This window comes from Miscanthus floridulus, chromosome 19 (assembly GCF_019320115.1).
Source record: "Miscanthus floridulus cultivar M001 chromosome 19, ASM1932011v1, whole genome shotgun sequence".
NCBI classification, from domain to species: Eukaryota; Viridiplantae; Streptophyta; class Magnoliopsida; order Poales; family Poaceae; genus Miscanthus; species Miscanthus floridulus.
In genome coordinates this window covers 45,604,586-45,624,748 of record NC_089598.1, presented here as the reverse complement: position 1 = coordinate 45,624,748, position 20,163 = coordinate 45,604,586, and the positions used below count along the sequence as shown (strand labels likewise).

The 20,163-nt window shown below is 43.8% G+C and overlaps 1 protein-coding gene and 1 pseudogene across 1 annotated transcript; both read right to left on the bottom strand.

The window, feature by feature from the left end:
• Positions 1 to 4,563: 4,563 nt before the first annotated feature.
• On the bottom strand, positions 4,564 to 5,878 carry LOC136528831 (early nodulin-like protein 15; annotated as a pseudogene).
• Positions 5,879 to 10,531: 4,653 nt separating this feature from the next.
• Positions 10,532 to 11,972, bottom strand: LOC136528466 (putative expansin-B14). Its single transcript, XM_066521427.1, has 4 exons — positions 11,790 to 11,972; positions 11,430 to 11,542; positions 11,130 to 11,320; positions 10,532 to 11,002 (listed from the first exon to the last, which is right to left on the bottom strand). Exons 1-4 carry the CDS (start codon positions 11,947 to 11,949, stop codon positions 10,672 to 10,674), a joined length of 795 nt encoding a protein of 264 aa, XP_066377524.1. The 5' UTR covers positions 11,950 to 11,972; the 3' UTR covers positions 10,532 to 10,671.
• Positions 11,973 to 20,163: the final 8,191 nt, after the last annotated feature.

Below are 20,163 nucleotides of genomic sequence, written 5' to 3'. Positions count from 1 at the left end.
TATGGCAAGCAACAAAGGATCAATTTGAATCTAATTTGCCACTTTAATGTTTCACAAATATGCCTATTCGTGAACTATTGAGCGAGTTACAAGCAAAAGTGGCTATCCTATAAGGTTTATGTACTTGCTACCGATGATGAGGATGAAGTAGAAATCATTATCATTTATTTTCTTTAGGACAACCATAAGAGAGAGTATGATAAGAATTGGTTGATAGCTTGAGTGAATATTTCCAATTAGATTGCTCAAGCACCTCGAATGCTTCATCTCACCACTAAGTACCTACATCAACATCCTAAGCACACTTTGGTACCCAACTCATGTTGGGTCCTTTTGAGTTAGTCAACAAGCTGCTTAGGCACCCAAATGGCTTTAACACTAGTTTGCGGTGAACTCATCACCTTGTTAGTGCTAACTCCATTTGTGGCCTTCCTAAGCATATTATCATAAGCAAATGTGGTTGGCTTAGGAATTTCACCATTTGGGCAATCATAGCTTAGATGCCCCTTTCTCCTACAAGCATAGTATATACGTCCTTGATTTGCTCTATGCTTGTTTTGCTTGTTGGGGACACCTATCAACCATATGTCCCGTCTCATTGCATCCATAGCATCTTCTTGTTGTAACTTGGGCTCCCTTTCTTGCCTCCTTGTACAAGGAGCAATTCTTGGTATGATGGCCCAACTTCTTGCACATGAGACAAGCACTTGGCTCATCACTCTTCACTTGCTTGGCCATCTTGGTAGAAGCTTTTTGTTTGGCAGCTTCAACCTTGTCAGCCCAACTCTTGTGTGGACACATAGACCACTAATGTCCATATAATCCACAACCGTAGCACAATCTTTTTCCATGTTTCTTGCTTTTGGTTGCTTTGATATTGCTTGAAATGTGATTTTTTGTTAGGTTTTGGAGGAAGCAAGGTTTGATCCCTTCTCAAGCTTTTTCACCATGTTTTCACGGTTATCTTGAGAAGGTTGTGCTTTCTCCTTACCCTTCAACCGAATCACATCCTTTCATAGCCTTTCCACTTCTTCTTTGAGCTTATTATTTTCTATGAGATTTTGCTCAATCAAAGATTGGCTTGCTTGAAAAGCACACTCATTAGTACAAGAATCATTTAATTGAGATGGTGTACAACTGAGTGTGTGTGAGAGATTGAGATGATTTTACCGATGTGATTACAACCTCATGAGCTACCTCAAGAATGATATGTGATTCTACTAACTTTTCATGTGAGCACTTGAGATGAACATAGTTGGCTTGGAGAACATTGTATTTGCTTGATAGTTCATCTAGTCATATCTTGAGCTCAATGTTGTCCTTTTCTAGTTGTGACACACTAGAAGAGGAGTTAGTAACTAAAGCATGCTCAATTGACAATTTTTCATACCTTTCATTTAATGCCTTTAGTTCTTCTAACTTGGAAATGAGAAACATCTCTTGCTTTTGAAGTGATTGCTCTTGCTTCTCATTCTCTTCTTCTAGCTCATCATTCTTTTCAACTATCTTCATGATGATAAGCTTGTCCTTGCGGTTGAGATGATCAAGGTTGTAGTTGTCTTCAACTTCAACATCACTTTCATCTTGATCATCGACTTGTGTTATCTCCTTTACTTGATCTTTCTTGGAAGCTTTCTTCTTGCTTTTCTTGGCTATGAGACACAAGTGATGAGTATCTTGAGGTACTGAACATGATTCATCACTTGGGCACCACCGAGCTTGGTCATCGTTGCAGATGCCACCTTGTTGTCTTGCTGCCTAGGCCATATCGGACACATCTAGTATGAGCAGCCTGACAACACAGCACTTGCAGCTTGCACTTCTTGTTCCAGCTCAATGAACTTTAGGTCTTGTGAGGCCTCTTCACTGCATGACGATATAATGAACATGTTTTCCATTGTCTCGAGCTCATGAACATCATCACATTTGGATTTTTCATACAAATCAACAAGTCTAGTCCAAATGAGATGAGCACTCTCCGAAGGTGTTTGTCCATTGAAGATTGCCTCATCTAGAGCCTTTGCAGTCAATGTTCTCAAAATGACATTAATTGCTTGAGCATTGAGTTGCACACATCTCTCTTCCTCTTTTGGAATATTTTTGTAGTAGCTCCAATCAACTATAGGAATAGGGATGTTTGCATCCACAATACGCTCAACAAGAGGACTAATAGCCCTAAAAGCATTGAGTACATGAAATGACCAAGATAGAAAGTTTGAACCATCATTTTGGAGAAACATCGGCTCTGACTCGTTAGGTGTCGACATCATTTTCTCACGGCGGTGAAGCTTTTAGTGAGTCCTTACTTTGATACCAATTGAAAGGACCAAGGATGTTGCCCATAGGGGGGTGAATAGGCGTTTCTAAAAATTCAACCCTTCAAAATGCGGAAACGATTAAAATAGGAATTTCTGATGACTCAGAAATTTCAAATCAGAGAAATAGACCCCTCACTGAGTCAACTACAGATTAAACAAGGTGTATAGAATATATCTAAGAACTTAAACCCTTGCAACACAGAGATTAGAACAGAGATCAAATAAGATCAGCGCAGGGTGCTAATACCGAACGTGTCCGGTATCAATACCGGATGTGTCTGGTATACACGGGTTTTGCCCACAACGACATAACTTGCTCCTTTTGATTTCTCCCTTCACACCAAGTTCTATGCACCTACTGGTAACCTGTTCACAACCTCAAGCAACACACAAATATCACACATACCAAAAGTAAAGGGAGATCGAGACACGATATTTGTTTTACCAAAGTTCGGACTTCGTCGAGTCCTACTCTCCATTGAGAGGGCTGTGAGAGACCCAGCGAAGGTCAGCTCTAGTAGTCCACGAAGGCCGCTCTAGTTGGAGTCTTTTTCAACTTCTTTTCCTCCTTTCACTAGTTGATTCCTTCCCTTGCGGCGGTGGAATCGAACCGGTACAAACTTCCCGAGGCACACCACAATCTCTAGGGTGCTCTTCGACAACGCCTAGTCGTCTAGGACCAAAGAGTCCAAGAGTAACAAATACAAATCATGAGGGGTGGCTTGCTCTTAATTTTAAATCTCACTCAACCCACAAGATGTATTTTGCAATTTGGATCAATCACTCACTAAGAGAGGGTTGGAGAGTGTTCTCAAGGCTCAAAAACATGTAGAGAAGTCAGCAAAATCAGCAGCCTCAAAAAGGTGGTGGCTATGGGGTATTTATAGCCCCTTTGAAATAATAGTCGTTAACTAGTCGTTGGGGGTCCGGTATCAGGTATTTCCCATACAACTCCAACAGTCACTAAGTCAGTGTCACTGTGAGGCGCCGGAACTCCCGACGATTGCTGTAACTTCTGTCTCCCGGAACTCCCGACACTTATCGAAACTCCCGACGAACCAAACCTGAGAACACTGCAGAAGTTGCCACAGTTGACCCAATACCACATAAGTCTGGTATCATACCGGACACGTCCGGTATTTCTAGCTGCAGCACAGTGAGTTAGCACTTGTCTCTCTCTCTCACTCAAACCTCACATGGGTTAGCTTGAGCACTTATGAATAATCATCTATCAACATGATGCATCCCTCTTAATAGTACAACATACCTATTAACTCAAGTTCAAATGAAAAAAGGAATTTGAACCGCTTGAATTGATTTCTTCCAAACCAAATGACATAGCTTCCGATCGACAAGTGAGGGTGTCAATCATATATACTTTGATTTTCTCCTTGAGCAAAGCCATCTTGAGCATGTGACTTGATTCCATTCAATGAATGTGAGTTATCTTTAAATGTATCAAGTCACTTCCAACAATTTATCCAATTGAGTTTGATCCTCCACTTGAATATGATCATGATGGTTTGATTAGTACCTCGACTAAATGCAAGTACTTTATTCTTCACTCTAGCTAGGTTCCTCGGTCGCCAAGCCATCGCTTGCTCTTCACCCTTGCTTAGTACCTCGATGCCTTTCCTTGCTATCTTCACCATCTCAAGCCATCTAAGTCACACCTGTATTTGAATCATCCATTAAGTTCAATTATAATTGTCTTTCAATGTAGTAACCTTTAGAACGTGAGACCATTCCATATGCAATCCCTCATGTCTCGTTAATTAAAAACATCAACATGCTTGCTTTCACATTATTATTAGAAATCCCACAAATGAGTGATCCTTGCATGAACATCTTTTGCATTGTTGTCTTGTTCGAACTAGGTTGATTATACAACAATACATCATTTTGACTTTCATTAAGTACCTGTGAGATAACCCATTTCCTGTCCAACACTTAGCAAATATGTTAGACCTTTAATCACGTTGTCATTCAATTATCCAAAACCCACTAAAGAGCTAAATGCACCTTCAATAATTAATAACTAACAATTCGGACCGGGAATTCTTCCTAGGAGTCATTCCTGGAGAAGCGAACGGGGCCTAAAGATGCCAGTTAAGAATTAAGAATTTTTGCTATTTAGTTCTCTTTCTTTGAGAGATGGATGGGAGGTTCCGAGGGATTAATTTTTGTTAGAAAAATGAGATCTACTAAAGTATGTTTTGTACCTTCAATCACCTTTTATCACCGATTATAGAGAAAAAGAGATTACATTTGATCAATCTGGTGGAGAAACTCTCTTACATACCCAAAATCAATGATAAAAATTAGACATGTGCGACACAGCATAGATACTCCAGTAACCAGTTAAATGAGAGTTACGACAATTGTGCAACATTCAGTGCCGTAACACCCAGCCACGTGACAAGCGATCGAACGAATCCCTAGCTAGTGCCTACCATAGCACCATGCGTGATGCATACACGAACCATCCATCTCAAGCGGCCAAGAACAGCAGCAGCGCGGCCCAGAGCAACCCCAAGGACGACGCGATGCCCACGAAGCGACGACGACGACGACGCTGACGACGCGTCGTGCATAGACCCAGCGGCGCTGGTCTTATTCCCATCGGCACCTGGCGCCACGTGCGGCGGCGGCCTCGACGCGGAGCCGGAGCCCGAGCCAGGAGACCACGACCCGGCCCCAGACCCTGGCGGGGAAGAACGACGAGCTCCGGGAGGAGGATCGAACGTCCCGCCTTCGTCGTCCTCGCCGCCTGGCGACATCGCGGCAGCGGGCGCCTCGGCCGGGGCGGGCGCCCTGCTGCCGTCGCCCTGCTGCGGCACCATGACGCGCAGGGTCATCCGCTGCCCCGCGTCGCAGTGGCCTTCCGCGCCGCTGATGAAGTAGTAGAAGGCGCTGTGGTCGAGGCGGAACCTGGTGTCCCCGCCCTCGAAATGCAGCGTCGGCTTGTCGACGACGCAGAGCTGGTACGTGTCGCGGGTCACCACCAGCACCGAGTCGTTCTTCTCGTACTTGAAATCTGCAGTCGTCGGCGGAGGATCGGATCACGCATCAACGTGCATGTCCGATACATACATGTATGATGATGGAACAGTGGGACGCACTATCAAATGTGGCGCCGAATGGAGAATGCGATCGATGCATGCATGCACTTACGGAGGAAGTCGCCGACGTGGAAGCGGTTCCTGACGGCCCAGTGGTTGTAGCTCTCCTCGTTGGGCGCCGTCGGCTTCCTCCACCCCCTCGGCTCGCCGCCGACCACGAACACCTGCGCATGCCACGCCGCCGACGCGGAGCCCACCAAGAAAGTGGCGGCGCCGAGGAGGGACAAAAGGACAGCCGGGAACGGGGCGCCGGCCATGGCCCCGGCCGCGCGCTGGCACCAATAAACGCCGCCTCTAGCTGCGGCCTCTCGATCGATCGATCTCGATTAATTCTCCACGCAATGCGACAAAACTTGGTCACTCGATCGCGCTGCGTGATCCAACTGCACGATTCGCCTCTCGATCGCGATCGGATCAGCGTCTCCTTTCCCTTCGGAGCTCTGTGCGGCAGAGTGAGTTTATGTAGGCTCAGGACTGCGAGGGAGAGTGGCGCCGGTAAAACGGAGCGCCAGCGCATGTGCGCGTGGTTCCTTGGCCGTTGATGCTGGCGGTTCTGAGGTTTCGACGGTGTGTGATGTGATTGGATGGGATGCGCGTTCGAGCGCGACTTGGTCGCACAGATGCGGTCTGCTCGAGCCTCCAGGCTCCAGGGAGTGGGGGGCACGTGGCAGCCGCCAGTCTCGCGAAGCACCGCATGTATATGTATCCATGCAATATCTTTTTGCATGCTTCCATATTGGAACAAATCTAAATTTGTTCGCATCGACAGAATGCAATATCTTTTAAAAGTTAAAAAGTTACACTTAACAAACCCACATTCCAAATTAAATTCTGATTGCATCACCATGTTTCTTGTAATAAACTCTTCAAAATAAGACTCCACTTAGATATATTTAGATAAATTTTATTAACAAACATCTATCTCACAAAAATATATTATTTTGTTCTTTTATTTTTTTACAACAATTTTGTTCTTTTATTGAGTATTGTTCTAGGTCTAAGATAAAATATTCTGCCTTCATAAAACAAACGTTCTAAGTCTAGGAGAACAATATTTCAGATCTAGAATAAAAAAGTCTTAGTTTACATGAATTGATGGTATTATAATATCCACTAGTAGTATGTTCGTGCTAACGCTACGGTAAAAACCAAAAGACCTTATTTTTCTACGTACTTGGGCTAAATCTCTACGTAATGCTAGCCCAAACATAACAGCTCATGGGCAAATCTATCCCTAATGCTAGCCCAAGCCTCAGCCTCCTCTTGGGCCGAAGTCACCCCGCGGCCCTGCTCCCACCTCTCCTCCTCCCCTGTCCACACATGGGCCATGCCCATCGCCGGCCTCCTCCCTCCCCAAGCTGAAGGCCACCCCGCGGCCCACTCCATCCCTCCCTGCCCCCAACTCCCCCTCTTGGCTTGGGCCACGACCGACCCAAGCCCAGCACCCTAAGCCCACACAACCTCCCCACTTGTCTCCCTTCCGCACGATCGTTCCCGGCTTAGCCCCCGCGACAAGTCCACCGGACCACGCGGCCTCCCACTATCTGCCTGCTTAACCTGTCGGATCAATCAGAAGCTATGAATAAACTTATGGTTGCTGGTATGCTCGTGGGTAGACAAATGCTTTACCACCACACCTTACCCAATCCGTTGCCATCCCTATTCCTGGGTTGATTGTTCTATCTAGCTATAGAAAGGGATTTTGGGGAGGCAACTTGGCCAGGTAGAGGAGACAGCCAGGGGGCTTTGAGCAACAAACAGTGGGACCGCCATCGGCCGTTGGTAGAGGAGGACCGTGATTGAGCTAGAAAAGGGCAGGGGAGTCGTTGGGATGGCCCAGCTTGCGATGGAGGCTGGCGAGGACATAGGTGGGTGCAAAATCAGCACATGAAACAAGCAGAAACAAAGAAGATGTTCAGTGCGAAGGATAAAGATGGATTGTGACGATTGGATTTAGGTGTTGTTCGTCGTCTGAAACGAAAGCAAAAATCGAGCGTCTGTGATTTAGTATTGTCATAGTAAGGCCTGCTTTGGAACGTGGAAAATTTTCCTATTTCCTATGTTTTTGCTGTAGAAAATGAACTAACTCACGTGAAATTCATGTGTTCAAAGGGGTCATAAATAAATGACTAATTATGGAAACTATAGAGGTTTTGCTTTCTCGCAATGGATTGGTTATAACTCGGTGTCGTCAGCAAGCGTGTTCCTAAACATATTATTAACTGTGGGCATAGGTTCCGTGTTGACACCGGGTTCCTCGTCAGCATCGTGGATGGCTACGTCAGGCATGTCCACACCATCATCGTTTTCCCGCAGAACATTCACACCAACCTCGCCATGCATAGTCCATATCGTATAGTTTGGCATGAACCCCTTGGTAATCAAGTGTGATCGTATAGACACAATTTGACGAAAGTTCCTATGATTCTTGTAATCTTTGCATGGGCAGAAGACAGGGTTCCCATTCCCAGCATGGGCTTTGGCATCGGTGATAAACTGGCTGACGCCATGCATGTACCGCTTGTCCGTTCGGGACAGATGCATCCACTCTCGATCCATCTCTGCACAAAAAAATACTGAGACAGTAATTACAAAGAATTAATAAGAAATCGAGCTTCATGAACAACAATTGTAGCTCGAAAGTACCATTTTTGAAAAACATTATTGTACACTAATTATTGAAAAATTGAAATTGGTAGCCCTGGCCCTGTAAATTGAAAATCGTAGTAAAAAATAATTATTGCACAATATTGAAGAACAACTATTCTACTCTACTTCTAAGAACTAAATATAGCATCACATACTAACAATGATGATCTTGACCACCATGGAATAATTAGCTAGGAATTTAAATGTGTTCATAGACACCAACCTTTTGGATGATGGATTCACCATAATTTGAGCCTTGCACAAATGTCCAATTGGAAAAGTGCTCTCTAGAATAGAGAAAGAACTAGAATGAGAATCAAGCAATGTAGCCATCAAAACGAAGCTAATTAAGCAACAAAATCAAAGGAGTGGATGTTTGTTACTAACCTTAAAGCAAAAAGATCAAGCCATTCTTCAAAATCCAAGCACTAGTTTCATGGTGAAGAGCAGCCGCAACAATGGAAGGAAGGGCCCAAAAGCGCGCCTCTGTTCTTGGGATGGAAGAGGGGAGGAAGAAGAGGACGGCTGCAGCCTTTTTGTGTTGTAGGCTTATCACCATCGGCTCTTGGCTAGAACCGACAGTGATAGTACCCAATTACTGTTGGCTCTTGGTTTAAACCGGCAGTGATGAGTGCCCGCCAAAACACTGCCGGTTCAAGCCACAAACCGGCAGTGATGTGATCCTTCACTGCCGGTTTTAGCCCAGCCCCAATCATTTTTTTATTTTCAAGCTCATAACCGACAGTGAAAGTACGTCACTGCCGGTTCTCACAAATCCAGCAGTGATGAGACTGACAGTGATGTGCAAATCTGGCGTAGTGTTAGACCTGCCAATGTTCTCATGAGGGCGTATTTGTTTAAGCGCCTGCCATGTAGCTCCTTCGCCGCCCGGCAGCAATCTCAGCCCCAGGCGCCTGAAATGGGACGCCTGGTGACACTACCTGAACTAGGCAACTTCCGCCAGGATACAACCAAATAGGTCAGCCCAGAGTGCACGCGTATCAAAGAAAGGTTATGCGTTATAAATAAACAATGTAAAATATGAATAATTGATATTTGAAATTTGTGTAAATTTTGAAAATGAAATAATGTTGGGGTTGTTGAGTAAGAAGTTTCAGTCTAATGGAACCGGCCCGTAGTGATGGTTCTTGGCTACTATAACTGGAGGTGATAGTGTAACCGGCAATAATAAGTAGGTTTTCACTACACTTTGTGGCTACAACTAGCAGGTCAGGTGTAGCCACAAAGCAGCAATGAAAATATACCTATTGCTGTTGGTTTGTAGCTACCGTATTACTTGGTTTACATGAAAAATTCATAATTTTTTTCATATGGAGTCAGACCAGGACAAATTTTATACTAAAATTGTACAGGTTCAAAGAGATCTAAAACTTTGTTGTTGACATATGTTTTATTTGAGATGGTCCATATGTACAAATATTCAATATAAATTCTTGTACCCATTAAACTATCTGGGATGGAGACAGAACTAGCATCAAAGTTGTAGTGCTAGATAGGATTTACACTTTTGTAGTTTATTTTCTTATTTGAGATCACGTCTTAAATATGCAATAATACAAGATTGTAAATGTGAAGTTAATAGAATACCGCCGTTATATAATCATAAGTTGTTGCATAGCTGATATGGTAATTAAGAACACTATGCGTGAGGCTTGAGGTTCATTGGTTCAGAGTCCTTAATTAGAAGTAGGTTCTAAAAACTGATAGTACGTAATGACTATTTTGGAACTGGTCCGAAGTGATAGGTATTTGTCCAATGCTTTTAAAAACTTGTAGTAATTGACCACAGTTTAAAACTGAAAGTGATATGTATTTTTTTTGTAGCAGTGATTATGCTATCTATAAAGTGATCAGGGACGTGTAGGATTTTGGGGTTCGGTTGTGGGCTGATACAGAAAGCTAAGGTGGTGTACGTGCATATATAAGGAGCCCAATGCAAGTGATATGTGGTGGATTCATATTGCATTATGCTGGTTTCAGTCGTCTATAAGAAACTTGGCTTCGTTTCTTTGGCAAGAATATATTGTATATTTCGCGTGAGTTGGACTAGTCCTACTACTACTAGCTAGTAGATTTGGATATGAACGAAATGATTCGAGTGAAAACAACGAATCATTTATACTGTTATACAATGCCTTGCGACTTGCGTGTGCGTTAAGACTGTCGTCGTCGATTTCCCCGCCCCCCCCCCCCCCCCCCCCCCCCCCCCACCCCCCCCCCTCCATGTTTGATATTGCTCCGTTGACTAGCTCAAAACCAAGATGACGGCGGCATATATGCAAACAGCAGTGATATGCATGCATGTTCTCAAGTTGAGTATATATTCTTGTAGCGTAACACCAACAAACATCACCACAGAACACTAGTAAAATTTATTTCCAGTGCTTGCATTATATATATTTATATAAGTTGAGTTTCTGATCGACAATTATCCATTATATTATATTGGCTGATCAGCATCAACAGAGAGGCGAGCAGAGATATGATCTAGCATGCAGGCCACATGCTGCATCTTATTATGGATGGAGACATGAGTACGACTACGCAGCAAGTATCGTCCGTCAGTTTTGTCCGAAGTTGACGACGGAGCGGTAGGTGTTGCCGGGCTCCCATCCGGCGGGGATGACGTTGCTGGCGACGAGGGTCTTGCCGGAGCCAGAGGTGAGGCGGACAGACAGGGGGCCCTGCAGACTGGAGCCGGACTGGTAGCGCCACACTGCGCCCCAGGAGCGCTCCATGGGCGCCCACGCCGCGCCACTCTGCATCTGCAGCTCCACGGCGCCCAGGTCCCCGTCCCCGGATTCGTACTCGATGGCCATGGCCAGGTAGTTGGCGTTTGAGCCGGCGTCCACCCTGAAGGCGACGTCCACGCCGTTCCAGTTGCACGGCACCCTGCACGCATGCAGACAGGCGAGGTCAGGTCAGATCGTCGGCTGCGATGACGACGGACGACGACGGAGCTAATAATCATCTTCCTCATGCAGATCATGATGCAGCTAGCTAGCAGTGAGGTATGTACCGAGTGTACTGGACTGGGAGGCGGCCGGCGTTTCGGAGCTGGTCGGCCTGGCCGGGTTTCGCCATGGCACCGAACGCCGTCCCGCTCAGGTCGAAGTGAACGGGCTCGGACTGGCACGCGCCGGGGCACTGGTCAGTGAGGACCACTGTCACCGGGCTGCCGGAGCACGACTCGTGTCCGGTGCACTTCACCTGGAGAAGTAAGGAGTCCAAGGCGCAACCCAACAATTAGTAATCTTATCTAGGCGCTGCATACGCTTGCACTGCATGAACCGATAGATGAACGTAACGAACGACGTACCTGGTAGCAGGTGCCGCAGCCCTTGCCGTCCTGGTAGATGGAATTGCTGCCGGCGGTGATCATTGACGAGACGGGCGGCTGGTCGACGGCACCCTGGTACCCACACGCACCACCTATATATATATATATATATATATATATATATATATATATATATATATATATATATATATACACACACACACCAACACAAAGATTAAACTAGTATATCTAGTAGATGATGAGCGCGGGCTGGCATCAGTAAACCATGCATTGTGTACGCACATATATTATGTATGTACGTCTATCATATCAAGGCATGCTGCATTCGCAATGAAAACGTACAACACATGCATGCATGGTAATGCACACGTAACGTACCGTCGCTCCCAGCGCCGTTGGCAGGGCCGTACCAGGTGGCGCCGGCGTCCGACCAGCCGCCGTCCATGGGCTCGACGGATGCGCAGGGACGGAAGGCCAGAGCCATGATGGCAATGAAGCAGGACAAGACGACGACCCGGCCGATCTGCTTGGAAGCCATGCCGGAAGCCGGGTTACACGAGCGCGCTAGCTTAGCTAGAGAGCTGTTGGGTTTATGTATCCAATGATCTAGCCATGTATTTATAGCCGGCCTGTACGTACATCTTCCATGGCAGCTGAGAAATAAAGGACACTGACGTTGCTTGAGTTTCCTTAATCACGGTTTCTCATGAATTCTTCCATAGCTGGTTGAATTTTCCTTTTCTTCTAGATGAATATATATTTCCTTTACTTACATGTTAGCTTTTTTATAATCTCCTTCTTTCCTTATATACGTCCATAAATATTTCTACACTAGTCCATCCTCCTCGCGCTTACATGTGAAAGTGTGAAACCTCGCATGCAGTCGAAGTCATCCTACAACTGTACATGTATGCATGCATGTAACGGCCATCTTGTATCGTATTGTATTTGTAGCTGCAGGGATACGAAGAAAGCACGCAGCATTTTACAGGGTGTACATGAACGAGATGCATGCATATATGCCTCTGTAGTGAATGCCGGTGTGTGTGTGTGTGTGTGTGTGTGTGTGTGTGTGTGTGTGTGTGTATATATATATATATATATATATATATATATATATATATATATATATATATATATATATATATATATATATATATATATATATATATATATATATATATCTATATATCTATATATATATATATATATATATATATAGAGAGAGAGAGAGAGAGAGAGAGAGAGACACACACACACACACCTCTCTCTCTAAAACGAGATCGACCATGCATGTGCGGTGCCACCGTATGTGACGTGCGTGTGTGCAAGAATGTTACAGCTAGCTACCTTGCTGGCTGTTACGTTTCCACCCCCGAATCATCCCGATCCACAACAGAAAAAACAACCTCGCGCCTCAAACTGGAACAGAGACAGAGACCGCATGCATGCATCAAAAGCTGGAAGCATCTCTGATCGATTTCTCACTTTGTCCGCTAGCGCAACAGAAGACACCTGTTGTGATGCACACACGGCTAGTTGTATACGCGTTCGTGTCATGTTCATAATCACTTTCATATGATGTGAAGCAAAGGAGCATATACGTAGCACAAGCTAGCGCCGATTACAACTAACTCTGCAGGTGTGTGTGTTTTGGGAAATAACTCCGCAGCTGTGTTGTTATTCAATCCTTGAAATTGAATTCATTCTAATAATTATAATTAAGACATGGATTAATTAAGCTAATTAATATGATTGTATATGGATTATATTTATTGTTGACAACAAAAATTGTCCATTTTGTGAAGTTGTCAAAATATGGAACGGACTTCACTATTGCGTTCCTCTCGTCGAGACGGTCAAAAAACATATATGGAACATCTCCTAATTCGGAGTATGGATGAAGGAGTTATGCCCTCCAGAAAGATGCTCCATTGTCGGGAGTTCCGACCCAAGTCGGGACTTCCTACTGTCAGTGTCGGAACTTCTAGGAAGCCTGAAGAAATCTGCTCGGGTGTCTGGGGTTATCCCCACGTCGGGAGTTCCGACCCAAGTCGGGACTTCCGGCGGACCTAATTTAAAACCTTGTTCGGATCTGGCCTCTTGGATCCCGATCTGAACTATTCTAAACTCGTGGAAAACTTAGAAAATAAGTCTTGGAAAGGTTTCCTACTGGGATAAGACCCCCTCTCTATATATGAGAGGATCATAGCCGATTGAGTTTTCATCTATCCGATCATCAAATAAATCAATCTACTACCTCTACTCCAACCCTTTTACTCTCTCTTCCAACTCCATGCTGTTCATCTCTTGATCCGACAACCAAGGATGATGCCCTAGGCTTGCCGACTGACCTAGAGCAACCCGCCGACGTCCTTGCCCTGACGAGGTCCCTCCCAGGTGAGAGCTTCGACGGTTTCTTTACTAGTTTGCCTGAAAACTAGCTGGTTCTTCGTCACGCAAGCACGTTAGTTATCCTTTTGGAGGTTTGCTTGTAAATCTCTCCGTTCCTCACCACGAAAGAGTGACTTACTTGCTGCGTTCTTCGGTCCGTAGCGGCCTGGGCATCCAAGACCCTGCTGGTGTGTGATTCGGATCACTTCCGATATCAACACACTTTTTGGCGACTCCGCCGGGAGAAGATTGGTTCGGCTATCTCTTATAGCCGATCTCTTTGAGCTAGCCTTACTCCTCATTGATCTATCTTCTTGTGCTCGCCATTACCGTTGTATCTGGCCCAAAAGGCCGATCGCATCTGGTTTTGACCCCTTGTGTTCTCATTTGCTATTTAGCAACATGTTGCGCTTACTATTGGAAAATTCAGCAAGGCGATCAAGTTCTAAATCATCGAGTACCAAGGCGTTGCATCACAAAACTATTACAATTACCCCGAGGTATAGCTTGCAAATTCATTTTATGATCCCAATAATTATTTTGCAAGTTCTATGAACTCTCATGTTGATGTTGCTAGTCATAATCATACTAGATATGTTGCATCGGCTAATACTTTTGATAATGCTCCTCATCATACACATCATAATTATGGATATTATGGTCAAGAGCCGATGTCTACTGTGAATTCTATGAATTTTGATGTTACTAGCAACATACAACATGTAGATCCTTATTCATCGGCTATGAGTTCAGAATATGTGGCTTCACTACAAAACATGCCGTTGAATGAGAGAATTGGCTATGACAATGCTAATTATTTAGCCAATTGCTCTTAAAATTCAGCACCATATGCCAATGCTCCTATTCATAATTTGGCTTCACATGTTTCTCCCAACTCAAGCCGAATTAATGAAAATTCAGCAAGGTATTTAAGTGCTAATACTCATGATTCGGCTTCACATGTTACTACTGTCCATAGCAGAATCAATGGAAATTCAGCACCTTATGCAAGGATCAATGCCCATAATTTGGCTTTATATTTCGCTCATAACCATAGCCAAATTAGTGAAATTTCAGCAAAGCATTCGAGTGCTAAAACTCATGATTCGGCTCCACATATTACTAATAATTATAGCCGAATCAATGAAAATTCAGCAATGTGTGCATATACAAACAATCATGATTCGGCTTCATATGTTACTCTCAAATCAAGCTGAATCGATGAAGATTTAGCCCATGCTAGGAATCCATATGGTTCCTCTAAATGAAAGGTGCCCACTTATCATAGACCGTACCCATTATGCTATGATTACTTGGAAACTCCTGATGGTTAGTGGGTACCTGATTTTTATGAATTTAGTGGTGAAGATGATAAAACAACTATGGAACTGAAAAGTGCATTTGCCCCCTATATGGGTTTTGGTGTATTGATGACATCCAAATTAGGGACTAATAAGATCTTAATGAGATATATTGTAGCTTTAGTCCCTTGAAAGTTTCAAAGAGTTGATTTAAGATGAAATAGTATCCCTTAATTCTTCAAGTGCAAAAGGCGAACGAACCCAAAGCGCGCTTCAAGCATTTTTAATTTTGTTTTGGGTTTAGGTATGCCATACTATAAAGTGGGATGCAAGTTTAGGTGGTCTGAGGAAGATAGAGTGCTCAAGCATAAAAATAAAATCAAAAGAGAGATACAAAATCACATCACGAATACTTAGATATAGTTCTTGGACTTTTGGTAGTCGGAAGTCTCAGCGTGAGCCGGGAGTTTCGGCCATCGGAAATTCTGGCATTTGGTGCCAGAAGTTCCGGCACTTAAGGACTTAGCTGTCAGCCCACCTGCACTCGCTCGCCTATCGGAAGTCCCAACGGGAGTCGGGAGTTCCGGGTGCCGAAAGTTTCAGCTCTCGCTGGAAGTCCTAGCGCTTTGGGACTTAGCCCCCTGGCTCGGCTCTAGGTCGGGAGTTATGCCGTGAGTCGAAAGTCCCAACTGCCGTAAGTTATGGCATTCCACCAGAAGTTCCGGCTCTAGCTAGTGTTGACTACCTTTGACTGTGCCTTGAACAATGTTTTACAAAGGGTCGAAAGTTCCGACGATCTGTGTCGGAACTTCCGACCCAGATCTGAACGATTGGATTTCACTATGAGTATAAATAACTCTCTCCTCTCTTCTAACCGAGTACACCTCATTCATTGCTCACCAACCTTCGTCCAAAATAGCTCCGGAGCATTCAACGCACCACTCTCCTCTCCCCTTGGCTTCAATCTTTGACCCCCTAGGGTTTTGAGTGAAAGGAGAGTGGATTGCGTGAGAGAATCACTTTGGTAAGCTTGAGCACTTGATTTCTTTATCAAGCCGATTGAATTTGCGTCTATTACTCTTGGGTTCTTAGAGCCCTAGTCGGCTAGACGTCGCCCAAGAGCTTCTATCTTGTGGAAGAGCCTTGGGAAGGTTGTATTACCCTTGATTTCTTAGTGAAAAGCTCAAGTAACCTTTGTGGTTGCTTTGAGAGAGGCAAGGAGGTGGAAGATACTCTGACCTTGGTGGTCACCTCAACAACGAGGACGTAGGAGCTCCTTTGTGGGGTTGTCGAACCTCGAGATAAATCCTTGTGTCCCACGTGCTTGTTGTTGTTGTGATTTGTTCTATCATATTTGCTTTTTGTTGGTTTGTCTTTCTCTCCAACTCTCCTCTTAGGGTTTGGACTCGATCTACAGAGTGGTGACCTTCTGGCATCAAAGGAGTAACCCCAACACTTCACCTTACCACTAGGAAGCGGGGTTGTAAGATATCTTTCACTCAAAGTTCATTTTAACACTTTAGTGAATTTTACGTAGGTGCTAAAACTCCTGGCTGTTTGCATCGGAACTTTCGGCTGCCGAAAGTTCTAGCCCAAACAGTCGGAACTTCCGACTGTCACTGATATTTGACTTTGAGTTTACGTAGAAATTTTTATATATGCCTATTAACCCCCCCTATAGGCATTGTTTAGATCCTTTCAATTGGTATCAGAGTGAGGTCTTCTTTTAGCTCTTCATCGCGTGAGAATAAACAATGTCGGAGACCGACAAGATGCAAGCCAACGCCACTGAGATGGCCAAGAAGATAGCTAAAGAGTTGACGGCTGGTCAAGTCAAGTTCTTTCAAGATGAAATGAAAAAGATACAAGATGAGATGAGCAAGATGAAGGAATAATTAAGCAAGAAGGTTGATGATGCAATAAGTGGCAAGAATGATGCAACAAGTGGCAAAAATGAAGCAAACAAAGATGCCACTAGTGATATTGGAGCCGATGAGCATGCTCATGGAAAGGGAATATACTTGAGCATGAACTTCGACTATGGACAACTCATCAAAGGTTCACCTCTACATACCCCTTCTATCAATATTGGCAAGCCACCTCACTTTGATGGAACGAGATACACCGATTGGTCCTACAAGATGAAGATGCATCTCATTGCCGCAAGACTTTGGGAAATTGTGGATGTTGGTGTGATGATTCCTACCAATGAAGATAGAGATAACTCCAGAAGAAGTGCACAATCTCCATCAAAACACACAAGCCGTAGCTTTGCTTGTGTTAAGCTTAAGTCCGGATGAGTTTAGAAAGGTAAATGGAATGGAAAGTGCAAAGCAAATTTGGGATACTTTGAAAGTGTCATTTGAAGGAGATAAGAATGTGATAAAAGGCAACATTGAGTTGCTTCATGGTGAATTGGAAAGATTTGTGTTCTTGCAAAATGAAACTACACAATCCATGTTTGATAGGCTTATGGCATTGGTCAACCTGCATAAGAGCTCTTGGAAGCACCGAATGGGATGACAACAAGGTTGCTAGAAAGATGTTGAGAACCTATAGAGGCCAAGAACAATATGCTAGTGTCCGTGATCATGGAAAGGCTCGGTTATGATGAGATGACACCTTAAGAAGTTCTTTCAAAGATCAAGCATCATGAGTGTCTAGATGAAGATGCAATCAATGCTCACAATCAAAATCCTAATGTAAAGGGATACAACAAGAATGCAACCCTAAAGGCAACTCAAGCTCATAAAGGCAAACCCTCTAGTCAAGAGAAGAAGAAAGTGAAGGATAATTCCTCAAGTAAAGAAGAGGAGTCCGATGAAGAAGTTGCACTCATCATTAGAAACTTTAGAAAGTTTATCAAGAAGAAGAGCAACCAAAAGACTTATGGTGATGGGAAGAGAAGGAACAAGAAGAGGTTTTGCTATGGTTATGGCCAAACCAGACACTTCATAGCCGATTGTCCTAATGAGAAGAAACACAAGCATGACAAGAATGAAGACAAGAAGAACAAAGGCAAGAGGAGAGGTGAAGCTGATCTTGGTGAAGAGTGGGAGTCAAGTGATAGTGACTTAAGAGTTGATGAGAAGAAGGGAACCGCAAACATCGCCATCCACCACTCTTCGTCACCAACAATGATCTTCCCTGACTTCGACTTCACCACCAAAACTCTTCCCCAACTTATCTTCATCACCAAGGCTCTTCTTCAACCTCATCGACAATGACTACTACACTCCAACTTGCCTCATGGCTAAGGGGGAGAAGGTACATGTCTCATCCGATCCCTCTAGTGATGAGTATGATAGTTGTGATGAGAACATAGAAGAACTTGAAGCAAACATGATAAAGAAATTTGGTAAAAAGGCCTACACTAAAATAAAAATGCTAATGAAGAAATTAGAGAAGAGGGATAGATGCTTGGAGATGCAAGGAGACATAATCACTCAAGAGAGAGACAAGAACCTTACACTTGAAGCATCTATCGCCTAGGAAAAGATGAAGGTTGAAAAGTTAATCCGTTGAATTGTCTTTAGCCAATGACTCAATTGGGAAATTGACTAAGGAACATTCCTCGGTTAATGATCTAGTGGCTAGCCTCAAGAGTGAGAAGAGTATAGCTTAAGAAAGCCTCACAAGCTTAGAATAAAAATACCAAAATCTTGAGCTAAACTATAGTACTCTTTGGGCTAGCTACTTCAACTTCTCCTAAGGCAACCAAAGACTCTAATGTCTCCACTAGTAATGGTTGTAAAAGATGCTATAAAGTTGATGTAAATGCATATGCAACTAACCTTGTTGAGCTAGAGAAGAAAGGCAAGGAGATTCGGAGATTCATAGGTTGAAGATGATCTTGAAGAATGGGTGCAAGTGTTCAAGAGCAATCCAACAAGACTATATACAAGTCATCAAGGCACCCATCAGTCAAGGAAGATATTGGCTACAATAGGTATGATGGGAAGGCCAATGGAAGGAACATTATCAATGGTGTACCTTGTGTGAAGTTCAACAGGGGCGTTGCTCTTGATGAGTTTATATGCAAGGCCAACAACAAGGTCTACATTCCCAAGATCCAACCTACAAGTGACAAGACAATCAAGTCAAAGCAATCTGAGGCCGCCAAGCCATAAGCACCACTTCCATGGTGCTATGCTAGTGACTATATATGTTGTTGGGGCAAGGATGGCTAGATTGTAGTCAAGTATGTTGGTGCCCAAAAGAGGAAGGAGATTATGAGGAGTGTTTAGGTGCCCAAGTTTTATGTGACTAACCCCCTAGGACCTAAATCCGTTTGGGTACCTAAAAGAAAAGCTTGATCTATCTTTAGTAGGAATATTCCTTCGGTGGAACAAATTGGGTGGTGGATAGTGGTTGCACTGAATCATATGACAGGAGAGAAAGATATGTTCACATCATTCTAACCTAGTCATGACCAAAGTGGGAACATTGTGTTTGGTGACAATGAAAAGGAGAAGTCCTCAGGTTTGAGTAAAATTGCCTATCTCAAATGATAATTCCATTTCCAATGTTTTACTTGTGAATTCGTTGAGATACAATTTATTATCCATTTCATAACTTTATGAGATGGGCTACAATTGTCTCTTTACAGATAAGGGCAGTAGGAAGTCTATAGAAGGGAGGATTCCTCTATTGCATTTACGAGTCATTTAAAAGGGAAACTCTATCTAGTTGATTTCATATCAAATAGAGTAAATCCTGAGACTTGTTTAATGGCAAAATCTAGCATGGGTTGGTTATGGCATCGCCAACTTGCCCATGTTGGGATGAGAAACTTGGCCAAACTTCAAAAAGGCGAACACATCCTTAGGACTAACAAATGTTTCTTTTGAGAAAGTTAGCATTTGTAGCGCATGCCAAGCAGGAAAGCAAGTTGGAGCTAAACATCCCGTCAAGAATATTATGACAACTGAAAGGCCATTGGAATTGCTTCACATAGACATATTTGGACCCATCTCTTATATAAGCCTTGGTGGTAACAAATATGGTTTCTAATTGTTGATGATTATTCTCATTTCACTTGGCTATTCTTTTTGCAT